We start from the raw sequence: 11672 nt of genomic DNA, 5'->3' as shown, positions 1-11672 counted from the left end.
GCATTGATATATTTTCAGCCTCACGATTCTTTCTCTTCTTTAGAGGCAGCCGATTTCAGCCTGGCAGTGTCAATGGGCAATAAATGGGGTTCACGGCCAAGCCGCAGAGAAAAGGCTTATTCGAGGCCAGACTCTTCCATTGAATCTCGCTTGTAATAGCTAATCAATTCAAAGTCATCTTATATGTGTAAACGCTCCCAGCGCCTACCCGCCAACCTGCCAATAGCGGAAACGTCGAGACTATATTGGGCTTACGCAGCTTCTCGATCATTTTAACAGGGTTGTGAACCGGCAGTTTGAAACACCCTGGGTGCAGAGTACACGCTACTTTGAGTCAGTCCCGGCATGTGACGGAGAAAGATGGAAGGCATAGGTATGGTTGTGTCTGAGAGTGTAGATGCGGTCCCTGTAAAGCAGAGATACAGGCTAAATAGATTAGCGAATGATTGTTCCTTTCATGTGCAACTAAAAGAGCCATCAACGACGTGCAATTGGTTTCCCATTTATCCTATCAATATTTCCTTCAGCCAGGCGGCTCAAAAGGAACACAGAGGTCTGGTACAAAGTACTCCATACCTGCTGTGGCTCGGCGCTGACCCCTGCAGCTTTAGTGGCTCCAGGGTCGAGACGAAGACACGTTCGCCTCAGCTCGAGTCGGTCGTCTTCATCCAATTCCACTTACGGGAGGCTCAATTCACCCCCAATTCGGGCCTCTGCTGCGCAACGCATCTGCGGGCTCTTTTTCTCCTTTTCTTTTCTATTCCCTCCTTCATTTGATGAGCAGCTCTTCAATTCTCTCCAAGCCAGCGCGGAGGCAAATTTTCTCTTCTTGTAAGTCGTCGTGCCACCAAGAGATGCAGCCCCAGTTCCACATACCCTAGCTCTTTTGTCTTTGGCCTCAGAGCTTCTCGAGATCTGGCATCACCTCAGGTTCCAGGCTGCAAAAGTTCAGACTGCGCTGCTCTTCACAGACCTCGCTAACTCTCCACCGGTGAAGCTTCTAAGAGCCATGGCTCGAGCTTCAACGCCGCAGGGAAGCCTGCGACAGCGGGGCGTAGCGTCCAAGCAGACGCTCAGCGAATCTACGTTTGCCCCCGAGGTCGAGCTCGACAAACTGTCCAAGGCGGCCGCATCATCGCGTCAAAATGTCCAGCGAGGCGAGATTGAGCACAAGATTGCATTGACTCTGGTCACCATTCTCGGCTTCGTCACTCGATTCTGGGGCATCAGCCACCCTGACGAGGTTGTCTTTGACGAAGTGCACTTCGGAAAGGTAAGGGACCATCTTGCATCAAGGATTGACATAGCCATGGCTGGACATAACAAGAAGACTGACTGTTCAATTGCTTAGTTTGCTTCGTACTACCTCCAACGAACCTACTTTTTCGATGTGCACCCTCCTTTCGCCAAGCTGCTCTTCGCCTTTGTTGGCTGGCTGGTTGGATATGACGGCCACTTCCACTTCGAAAACATTGGCGACTCCTACGTCGCCAACAAAGTTCCCTACGTCGCTTTCCGAGCCCTTCCCGCCGTCCTCGGTGCCTTGACCGTGTCCGTCACCTACTTGATCATGTGGGAGTCGGGCTACAGCTTGCCGGCTTGCCTTGTCGCTACTGGCTTGATTCTCCTCGACAATGCACACATTGGCCAGACACGCTTGATTCTCCTCGATGCCACCCTGGTTCTCGCCATGGCCTGCAGTCTCTTGTTCTACATCAAGTTCTACAAGCTGCGACATGAGGCCTTTAGCAGGAAATGGTGGAAGTGGCTTATCCTGACCGGCTTTGCGCTGTCCTGCGACATCTCGACCAAATACGTTGGTCTCTTCGCTTTCGTCACCATTGGCTCTGCAGTTATTATTGATCTCTGGGATCTTTTGGATATCAAGCGACGCAACGGTGCCATCAGCCTGCAACTGTTTGGAAAGCACTTTGCAGCCCGTGCCATTGGCCTCATCGTTCTACCATTCCTCTTCTATCTTTTCTGGTTCCAGGTGCACTTTGCCGTCTTGACTCGATCCGGCCCTGGCGACGACTTCATGACGCCAGAATTCCAGGAAACCCTGAGCGACAACGTCATGCTGGCAAATGCTGTCGACATTCACTACTATGATTACATCACCATCAGGCACAAGGAGACCAAGGCATACCTCCACAGCCACCCCGACACCTATCCCCTGCGATATGATGATGGCCGCATCTCCAGCCAAGGCCAGCAGATTACTGGTTATCCCCACAACGACACAAACAACTACTGGCAAGTCCTTCCTTCCGACAATGTGCACAACACGGAGCGCATTGTCAGAAACTTCGACCTGGTTCGACTTAGGCACATTGTCACGGACAAGATTCTGCTCTCTCACGATGTCGCTTCGCCGTATTTCCCCACCAACCAAGAGTTTACCGCCGTGACTTCTGAGGAAGCGTTTGGCGAGCGCCAAAACGACACCCTTTTCGAGATTCGAGTTGAAACAGCAAAGGTTGGCGCAGAGTTCAAAACCGTTGCCAGCCACTTCAAGCTTGTTCACTTCCCCAGCAAAGTTGCCATGTGGACACACACCACTCCTCTGCCTGAGTGGGGCTATAAGCAGCAGGAAATCAATGGCAACAAGCAGGTTACAGTCAGCTCCAACATGTGGATTGCCGAGGACATTCCCTCGCTTCCTCAAGATGACGCCCGCCGCCAAAAGGAGCAGCGACAAGTCAAGTCACTGCCGTTCCTCCGCAAGTGGTTTGAGCTGCAGAGGTCCATGTTCTACCACAACAACAAGCTGACCAGCAGCCACCCGTACTCCAGCCAGCCTTACCACTGGCCATTCTTGCTTCGCGGAGTGAGCTTCTGGACACAGAATGACACACGTCAACAAATCTACTTTGTTGGCAACCCCATTGGCTGGTGGATCACCAGCAGTCTTCTGGCTGTGTTTGCTGGCATTATCGCAGCAGACCAAATCTCTCTCCGTCGTAACATTGATGCTCTAGACCATCGTAAGTACCTTTCTCAGCTTTCTTTTTCATTGAAGAAACCACAACCTCTCCTTGTAGTGCACTCTCTGACTGATTTTAAAAGGCACTCGTTCGCGACTATACAACTCTACGGGCTTCTTCTGGCTTGCCTGGGCTACTCACTACTTCCCATTCTACCTTATGGGTCGTCAACTCTTCCTTCACCACTATCTCCCGGCCCATCTAGCCTCTTGTTTGGTCACAGGCGCTCTCGTCGAGTTCATCTTCAACTCTGATGCAGTAGAGGAGGAGTCTTCCAAGTCTGGCAACCGTTCAAGTCCCAAGAGACACGTCACGGCCCGTGAGCGATTCGCTGGTAAGAGCATGCTTGGTGCTTGGATTGCTTGTGGTGTGATCCTCTCTGCCGCTGCCGCTTGCTGGTACTTCTTCTTGCCTTTGACCTATGGTTATCCCGGACTGTCTGTAGAAGAAGTTGTTAGGAGAAAGTGGCTCGGATACGACCTCCACTTCGCCAAATAAGCGGGTAGGAGTCTTGAATGATACTGTCTGATGGAGAGGGGCTGATTTTGGATGGAGACAAGTTTTGTTTCTAGGCCGGCAAGAGCCTCTGCAAAGTACTGTCAACAACTAAAAGGTGTAAGTGGATGTAGCTCGTTTTTTGACGCGATGTAGGAGACTGTGTCTGTATGTGTACAATAAAAGGGGTGGGCTAGCAGAGGAGTAAGAATGCGTAAAGTTGAAAAAGAAGCATATCTTGTCAATGCAGAATAATAAATGACTTTTTTCTAATTCGAAATCTCATCTTGGACTATTTTTAGGAATGAAGCTACATCTCGTATAACAAATTGGGTACCTATCAAACGATGCAAATGACGGCTTATATCTGTCCCCTATCATTGTTACGTAAGCTGTAATGAACGCCCGCTGGCTGGAACTCTATCGTCATTCTCCAGGGATGCAGATGGAGGCATGTCAAGCTCCCAAACACCAATGTTCTGATTGCCGCGTCGCGCCTACGAATTGGCGCGATGGGCTGGCATAGCGATTTGCATTTCATGAAATTAGCAAGTACCTGAACTTGTTGCACATGCTTCCCATTTTCCAATCCCCGCATAGCGCGTCTATAGACAACGATGCTGTTTTCAGGCGCAAACAGGCTGTACCTCCGTCGAATACTTCGCTGGCGAGCGACGAGGATCGCACTTCTTCTTCTATTTCTGATCAACGTCTTTGATATTCTGCGCATACAGCGCGACATCGTCCATGGAGACCGAGAACACAGGCTGCGCAGCGGCAGCGGGGCGATGCGACAGCGCGAGAGGATATACATTGCGAGCATGCATTGGAACAATGCAGAGGTGCTCAAGGACTACTGGAACGATGCGGTGGTTAAGCTTACCGAAACATTTGGTGCCGACAATGTGTTTGTGAGCATATACGAGAGCGGCAGCTGGGACGACAGCAAGGAAGCTCTACAGACGCTGGATGCGGAGCTTGAGAAGAGGAACGTGCCGAGACGGGTCGAGGTGTCGGAGACTACGCACTACGACGAGATAACGAAGCCGAAGAACGAAAGGGGCGAAGGTTGGATAGATACGTCGAGGGGAGAGAGGGAATTGAGGCGAATTCCCTACTTGGCGAAGCTACGAAACAAGACGATTCGGGATTTGATTGAGTTGAGCGACAAGGGAATCACATTTGACAAAGTGCTGTTCCTAAACGACGTGGTATTCACGGTACGAGTGGACAAATACATTTGCTCTATATACCAAAACTGAAAGCTAACATTGAGGATTTGGTGAAATAGGTTGAAGATGTGTTGACGCTGATGGACACCAACGGTGGCAACTACGCTGCAGCCTGCTCCATGGACTTTTCGAAGCCGCCGCTGTACTACGATACCTTTGCGCTGCGCGATATCGAAGGATATGCGCATGTTATGCAGACATGGCCGTATTTCAGGTCCAGGACCTCGCGGAATGCGTTGGTGAACCACTTGGATGCGGTTCCGGTGACGAGCTGCTGGAATGGTATAGGTGAGTGACATCCCAAACTAAGCTGGGCTGTGATATAGACTAACGTGCTGTTCTTGCAAGTCGTCATGCCCGCTGAGCCCTTTGTATCGTCCACACAGCTCCGCTTCCGCGCCGTCTCTGACTCCCTCGCCGCTCACCACCTCGAGGGCTCTGAATGCTGCCTCATCCACGCTGATAACCCGCTCTCCAAGACAAAGGGCGTGTATCTCAACCCGCGAGTCAGGGTGGGCTACAATTACGCGGCTTACGCGGCGACGCATCCCGCGACAAAGGCGTGGGTGTCTCCGTGGGATATCTTTGCTGGCCGGTGGGTGAATCGATTTCGGAGATGGACGGCGTGGACTTTTGATTCGTGGGTGGTGAGATGGAGGGTAGGGCGCTGGGAGAGGGAGAAGAAGGGAAATCGCGAGCCGGGCGAGTTTTGCTTGATCAATGAGATGCAGGTGTTGGTCCACAATGGGTGGGCTCATGTGTGATCATTAAAATAGAGGTCAATAGACAACGAGATGATATTCCAATTATTGTAGAGTATAAACATCTAGCTTCAAGGTTCTTATCCTATTTCACACTATAACATCTTCGGGCCTGACTACATTCCTAAGCAGGCTATATGGACGGTTCTCCCGCATCTGTTGAACCGCCATCTCGTACAGCTTACGAGAACCCAAATCTTCGAGCGCCGGCTCCTCACACACCATCTCTTTCATCGTCTGACAAACATCCGGCAGATTATGCGATGCCCGTTTCTTGACCAGAGTAGCCAAGGCCCCGACTTCATCCGATATGGACAATTGCACCGCCTTTATAACATTGGGATCCGTCCATTCTAGCTGTTGAATAGCACGCAACAACGTTTTATTATGCTGCTTACTGCCGCGTCTATTGACGAAGATGCCGCAGCGGGAATTGTCGTCGTCATCGTCAAAGATGAGATCTGGGTTGGGGACAATGTTGAACGCGAGGCACATGATGATGAAGAGATTGCGGCTGAGGAACTTTTCAATGTCACCGATGGGAACGGCGAGAGAAAGACCAAGGGAGTGGCCGATGAAGTGGAGGCGGGTTTGGCCGTCGTAGCTGGGAAGGGCAAAGGGCGGGACGGAGTATTTAGATTCAGGGGGGGATGACGCCGCCATACATGTTTTCTGTGACAATGGCCCATTTGGTGAAGAAGTTGTCGGAGAGGTCTGTTTTCTCGAGGCGTGTTTTGGTTCTTTTTTTGACAAAGTCCAAGAGGTTTGTGGTCCGATGGGGGTTGTGGTCGTCGAGGACGGTGGGAGAGGGAGCGGTATGGAAGGATGAAGTGGACGAAGTGGACGAAGTGGACGAAGTGGACGAAGCGGACGAAGGGGACGGGGGGGTTACTTGTAAATACACCTTCTGTAAATACGGAGGCGTGTATTCGTATTGAGAGGAATAGTGATGCGGATATGCAATGTGAACATCTTCGACTGGGTTGCCGTACTGGGGCTGAGGCGCTAGAATGCTTGCTTGAGAGGCTACTTGGATGGTATTCGGCGTAGCAGTGGTATAATATCCGGGATAATAAGGGCTTTCTAAGGATGTAGTCATCAAAAGATCAATCTCAGTTGGGTTGATGCAAGGAAACCCTCCTAGCTCGACTTCCTCCTCTTCAGGGATCGACTCGAGTATGAACACTTGCCTCGGCATCTTGATGGATGGCCTGTGGCGGGAGCTTTGATACGCTGAGAATGAGGAATTAGGTTGACGAGATTAGTATAACAACAACCAGTGTTGTGAGTTTTTGGGAAAATCGCTATTTCAGGGGATGACTTTGTATTGAGGGGAGCCGCGTATCGAGATGTCAAGCTGCTGTAAACACTGGTGCCCTTATATACATGTATACACTTACATCCTTACACTCTTAACGGAGAGTTTAGGAAGAAACCTGTTCAAAAGTGCTACAGTTTGGTAGTAGGCTAATTTTAGTGGTGATGAATGGACATCTCCTTATCTAGAGGTCAGAGGTTTACAATGAAAAATATATGTGTGAGTGTCATCTAAACCTGTAACCGATCCTGTCACTGTTCAGATACTACAGTTGAACAGGGAAGGCATCTAAGAGTTTCGGAAGACATTTTTTGCAGTCTATCCAACTTGAATGATCGCTTTTAGAAAGAAAGAAAGAAAGAAAGAAAAGGGCATGGTAATGGTGCAAAAGGCGGGAGTTGTAACAAACGGTCTTTCTTTCAACATCTACCTAGATATAAAGAGAATCTCCTCGCCTTGTTCATCGATTTTTATGGCCGTCATTTGCAAATGCTATGAAAAATCCTTTGTGAGTTCCAGCTCGTAATACGCTTTCACGTTATTCATCGCTGAAACAACCTTTGAGATATGCCACTGTTTTCTCATCCTCTAGATCAGCAATTGAGCGGCGAGATGGAACAAGTATCAAGGTGATGAGATCTCATTGTTAAATCACTCTTTTTTATAATGTGTGTAAAGATTGATGCCGTTTTCCCATATAATTCGGTCTTCTATGCGAAAGAAACTACATCTATGCGGCATATCATTGGGCTGCTTGGATCTATCGACCAGCAATTCCGCCGAAATTGAGGGGATATAGCTAATACAGATCCATGTAGTCAAAGAATCTCGCCATTCTCAAGCACCTACATATCCATATCCCATAAGTTGTCCGGATTCAGCAAAGGTCTCATAAATTGAGATTGCCAAAACATAATATATAAAAATACACCATCATCTTTTAGTACTCGATGAATCTTGACAGAATCACTGGAGGACATGGGTTGGGTAGCTTCTGCTAATGTCACTGATGTAATGAGACAGCAATTACTACTGCTCGTTTAACAGATTTTCTAGAAAAAAAAGGGCTCTGAGTCAGGGAAAAGGCGAAGCCACTCGTGTATCGGCGCCTTTATCCAGCTTAGAGTCCAAGCATCAGGGTGGGTTTGAATAGTTTAGTCTTCACACAACTGCTTCCTAGGCCTTTTTCCTGGTTAATTTCTTTTCTTCTTTTTCTTTCCTCTTGTTACAGCTACCGTGTCACCTTTCTAGCTGAGTCACCGGCGTGGAATGTCAAATGCCATTGATTGCTGCCAGTGTTAGAGCTGTGGTTGGCTTTCACTTGACCAAGCCGGAACTTGCACGGCAGTATCAAAAGGACAAGTAGCTAAGAACTATTACGACTCATCTATTTGAATGTCAAGAACTTCAAACAGCAAGAAAGATCAAGGTTCAAATGCCAGTCATAACGACACTCGAAAACCCGCGTCTGGCCGGGCCACAGCAAACAGCGACAGCAATGGGCCCGCTTTAATTACAATCTGAAATAATCGAATGAGCCCCAAAACGGAATTGCAGGTTTGCCAAGCCTCGGAAACAAAGGAAATCAAGGACTTTGACCTCACACCACTCGTTGACACAAAATTGCAGCTCTCAAAGCCCCCACTTCTTGGACCCACCGATGTGCCCATGCTTTGCTCTCATTGGAGGGCTAGTCCCGATAGGGCAATGGCCGAAAATGGCCAGCAGAGTCACTTTGTGTCACAGGCTCCGCATTAGAAAGGCCAGCCAAGTTGTGCTGCTGCTTGTTGTCTGCAAGTTGGGCTCTTTTTTTCGGCGTTTCTCTTCTCTGGTCGGGGTGATTGGTGCCCACTCGTTGACGCTGTTTTCTGACCGAGGACTGAGATCGGCAGAGAATGACCCGTCTTGCTGCATCAGGTCTGTCCGGGTATGATCCGAGATTTTGTCTTGCAAAACAGGGACCTGTCAAATAGAAGTACAGTAGGGATAGGTCTAGTATGTACTGTGTGAAATACGCATGGGGGCCCTGGTGCACCCTTGGCGCTTGTCCGTGGTAGTCACCATGCGATCTCTGCAGGGGTCATACTGCCAAAGTGGCATTTGTCCCAAAAGCATTTCTTTGTTCCCTTCGGGCTCCAAACTGTTGCGAGTTGCAATGGCCCAAATTTCCAAAGTGATCTGATGGTACACCATCCGCAAGGAGCTGAGAGTAAACACAGTGCCAGATCTCGAATATTATTGCTTCAAGTATCAGTGGGACAGCATTATTGTCTCCTTTAGGCGAGATTGGACAAAGGCTCGTTCGGGAGCTTGAGGTCGTGGCCCATATAAGGCGTGATTTCCTAGCACATCGGGGAGCGGTCGCCATCTGGATTTAGGACGACTGGTTCCAGATCGTTGAATATCCGTTTGTAGGAGGTGCGACCCAAGATAGATCGGACTTGGTAGGATCAAATAAGCGGATGAAGTAAGAAGCTCGAGAGCGCATTGCGGATTCGGGGAGATGCATTCACTCTCAGCCACCCCAAAATTGTCGCGTTTAATGGCCGCGATTATCCGTTTTCTCAGCGACGGCGCGAAGATATCCTCGAGTGTACGCACATACTATATACCGTGGCGCTCAATGTTGGCGCGCTGAGGCTCAGGAACTATAAGGGAGTGGGTGGGACATAATCAGATATCAACGTTATACCAAAAAGAGAGCTGCTTAAGCAAATAGCAAGGACTTGATATATGAAAGTATCGCTTGGCGAAGAAACGGGCAACTTCACTGAAAAGAGAAACACAGTAGAGGTGTTAACTTATGTGAACTCGGATCCAGTGTCTCTCCATCAAACTCTTTTCCGATGTGTTCTAGCAGACAGCGGACGTCAAGCACTCTTGGACTTTGCTGAATCAAAGGGCGTTCCTGTGACGTCGACTAAGCAGAAGCCGTTTTCGATGGATGCCAACCTTATCCAGTGAGCAAAAGCCCTCTACTTCATCCCATCGAGACCTTCAAGCGTACTCGGTGTCTATACGTCGTTGCAAGCGACCACCGTACAAAATGAGGTACCCTAACTTCAGCCATTTTGACTGGCCACTACTGTCAGTTCATAAGGACACGGCAACTCGCAATGGCCTATAAATACCAAGAGCGCTTCGGTCTCGACGGGATACCTATAAGGAGATGGAATGTCAGGAACTCCTCCAGAAGTGGCAGAAATGGCAGAAGCACGCAGCAAGTGCTTTCTTTAAGTGCTATACAACCTCGTATATCACACGGACAAGACCGTACACGTGTGTTTATTGCTATTCAGGCTATCCGTCTGGAGAAGTATGGTGCCAGCAAGATCCGGGACGGCGAGCCTCTTGCCCCTATCTAAATGTAGACAGCACAAATGCTGGCAAAAGTATAAGGACGTGTTTACATTAGTGACGTGATCTTGTTTATTTTAGGCTAAGTAAATAAAATAAAAACATCATAAAAATAATATATAAAGCTAAAGAGAGTATCATGAAAGTGGTTTCATTAATATATTGTAATATTAGTATTAATGAGTAAAACTTCTAATTCCTATTTTATTAATTATTATTATAGTATTTATATTATATTGTATTTAGCTATTATATATATAACACATTACTAATTTCTATATTTACTTCTTCTTACTGTTAGACTGCCGCTGTTGCAGTGCTGCGGAGTACTTCTATGCAGCAGCTGCTGCAGTAATCGCAACATCTTGGGAATTCTGTGCATCCCTTGGCAGCGCCACAATGTGCTCTCTTTCTCTCACTCTCGCTCTCACTCTCACTCCCACACCCATCCGCCAGTATGATGCATGCATGTCAAAATGCGGCCAGCACTACCTGAACCTGAGGCACGTCGCTTTCGATCCACACGTAGGGCTGGAGCAGCCAGTTGCTAGACACGAAGGGGGCTGGTTGGGAGGCGTACAGGTAGCTTTCCGGGCTTGACTCATTCCCTGCCGCCACCATTGAGGTTTCGCCGCAGATCGATGCGCGCTCTCGGCTTCGTTGTCCTGCATGACGGGCTCCGCCAAAAGCGAATGTGACCAGCGCCAGCATGCATGCGGAGTCCAGGTCCTTTTACGGGCTTGGCCATTGGCCAGCGCTCTGCTGTCGTCTCATTGTCACAGGCCGGCGGTTGGCGTATAAGCCCAGAGTACATGTAGCCATCACTACGATATGCATACAGGCCCAAAGGATGCGAGAAACAGGTCATCAACTCTGCTTTCCCCTCTTCGACCTCTTCTCTCGACTTTGTTCCCTTTTGTCCACGAGAAGGTACTTTTTATCAGAGCTCCACGAAGAGGTACTTTTTTAACAGAGCTGTTGTAGGCAGTAACTTTAGATGTCTGGCCCAGCCAATCAGACATCTTCATATCGAGCAGCCTGCTAAGGCACCCAAATTCCGAGCTTAGCTCGCCGGACCCCAGCAGCACCTATTGAAGTCTTCCCCTCAATACGGCGTATTACTCGTCCCCTCGTACATATGACATACATGATTGCGGCACAGGTGAAGCCCAGGATATGCAATGATGAGTAAACCCTCGATTATTGGGCAAAGTCAAGAAGCGGGGATGTCAAAATGCGGCTGCCTTCACAAGCTCGTCAAAGAGGGACCCGGTAAAGGTGCCGGGGGGGGGAGTTGAAGCTTTTTTGGGTGATGCGGCTCTTGTAAACGGTTTTTGGGTTTGTCTCAACAAGCTTGTGCTAACGCGATGTGGCCGTATCGACGTTACTACTGCACCCTGCTTGCGTGGGTTGGTGATGCAATCTCAGACCCTTTTGTTTTTGATCTTGTCTATTGCTGTTTGTTTGTCTCTCAGCTGAACGATTGTAAACGACAAGGGTGATGAATTCGGCACGCAAGGTG

At 48.9% G+C, this 11672-nt stretch overlaps 3 protein-coding genes across 3 annotated transcripts; 2 read left to right on the top strand and 1 right to left on the bottom strand.

Annotated features, from left to right (window-relative positions):
* The first annotated feature begins 682 nt into the window (after positions 1-682).
* On the top strand, positions 683-3753 carry TrAtP1_007779 (uncharacterized protein). Its single transcript, XM_066113658.1, has 3 exons — positions 683-1273; positions 1352-2987; positions 3070-3753. The coding sequence occupies exons 1-3, from the start codon at positions 1010-1012 to the stop codon at positions 3483-3485; spliced, it is 2316 nt and encodes a 771-aa protein (XP_065969744.1). The 5' UTR covers positions 683-1009; the 3' UTR covers positions 3486-3753.
* A 147-nt stretch (positions 3754-3900) lies between these two features.
* On the top strand, positions 3901-5545 carry TrAtP1_007778 (uncharacterized protein). The gene is made up of 3 exons (XM_014092605.2): positions 3901-4702; positions 4774-5002; positions 5063-5545. Exons 1-3 carry the CDS (start codon positions 4100-4102, stop codon positions 5476-5478), a joined length of 1248 nt encoding a protein of 415 aa, XP_013948080.1. The 5' UTR covers positions 3901-4099; the 3' UTR covers positions 5479-5545.
* Positions 5546-5565: 20 nt separating this feature from the next.
* TrAtP1_007777 (uncharacterized protein) lies at positions 5566-6673 on the bottom strand (the record flags this gene model as incomplete). Its single annotated transcript, XM_066113657.1, has 2 exons — positions 5566-6079; positions 6141-6673. 2 exons carry the CDS (start codon positions 6671-6673, stop codon positions 5566-5568), a joined length of 1047 nt encoding a protein of 348 aa, XP_065969743.1.
* Between the last annotated feature and the right edge of the window lie 4999 nt (positions 6674-11672).

The sequence above is a fragment of the Trichoderma atroviride genome, chromosome 4 (genome assembly GCF_020647795.1).
Source record: "Trichoderma atroviride chromosome 4, complete sequence".
NCBI classification, from domain to species: Eukaryota; Fungi; Ascomycota; class Sordariomycetes; order Hypocreales; family Hypocreaceae; genus Trichoderma; species Trichoderma atroviride.
This window is presented reverse-complemented; position numbering and strand designations above follow the sequence as displayed.

Excerpts from the sequence above, each read along its gene's own strand:
- TrAtP1_007779 (XM_066113658.1), top strand. The coding sequence starts at position 1,010 with ATGGCTCGAGCTTCAACGCCGCAGGGAAGCCTGCGACAGCGGGGCGTA. Across the intron at positions 1,274-1,351 it reads ACGAAGTGCACTTCGGAAAG|TTTGCTTCGTACTACCTCCA; the intron begins GTAAGGGACCAT and ends TCAATTGCTTAG. Across the intron at positions 2,988-3,069 it reads CATTGATGCTCTAGACCATC|GCACTCGTTCGCGACTATAC; the intron begins GTAAGTACCTTT and ends TGATTTTAAAAG.
- TrAtP1_007778 (XM_014092605.2), top strand. The coding sequence starts at position 4,100 with ATGCTGTTTTCAGGCGCAAACAGGCTGTACCTCCGTCGAATACTTCGC. Across the intron at positions 4,703-4,773 it reads TAAACGACGTGGTATTCACG|GTTGAAGATGTGTTGACGCT; the intron begins GTACGAGTGGAC and ends TTGGTGAAATAG. Across the intron at positions 5,003-5,062 it reads GAGCTGCTGGAATGGTATAG|TCGTCATGCCCGCTGAGCCC; the intron begins GTGAGTGACATC and ends TGTTCTTGCAAG.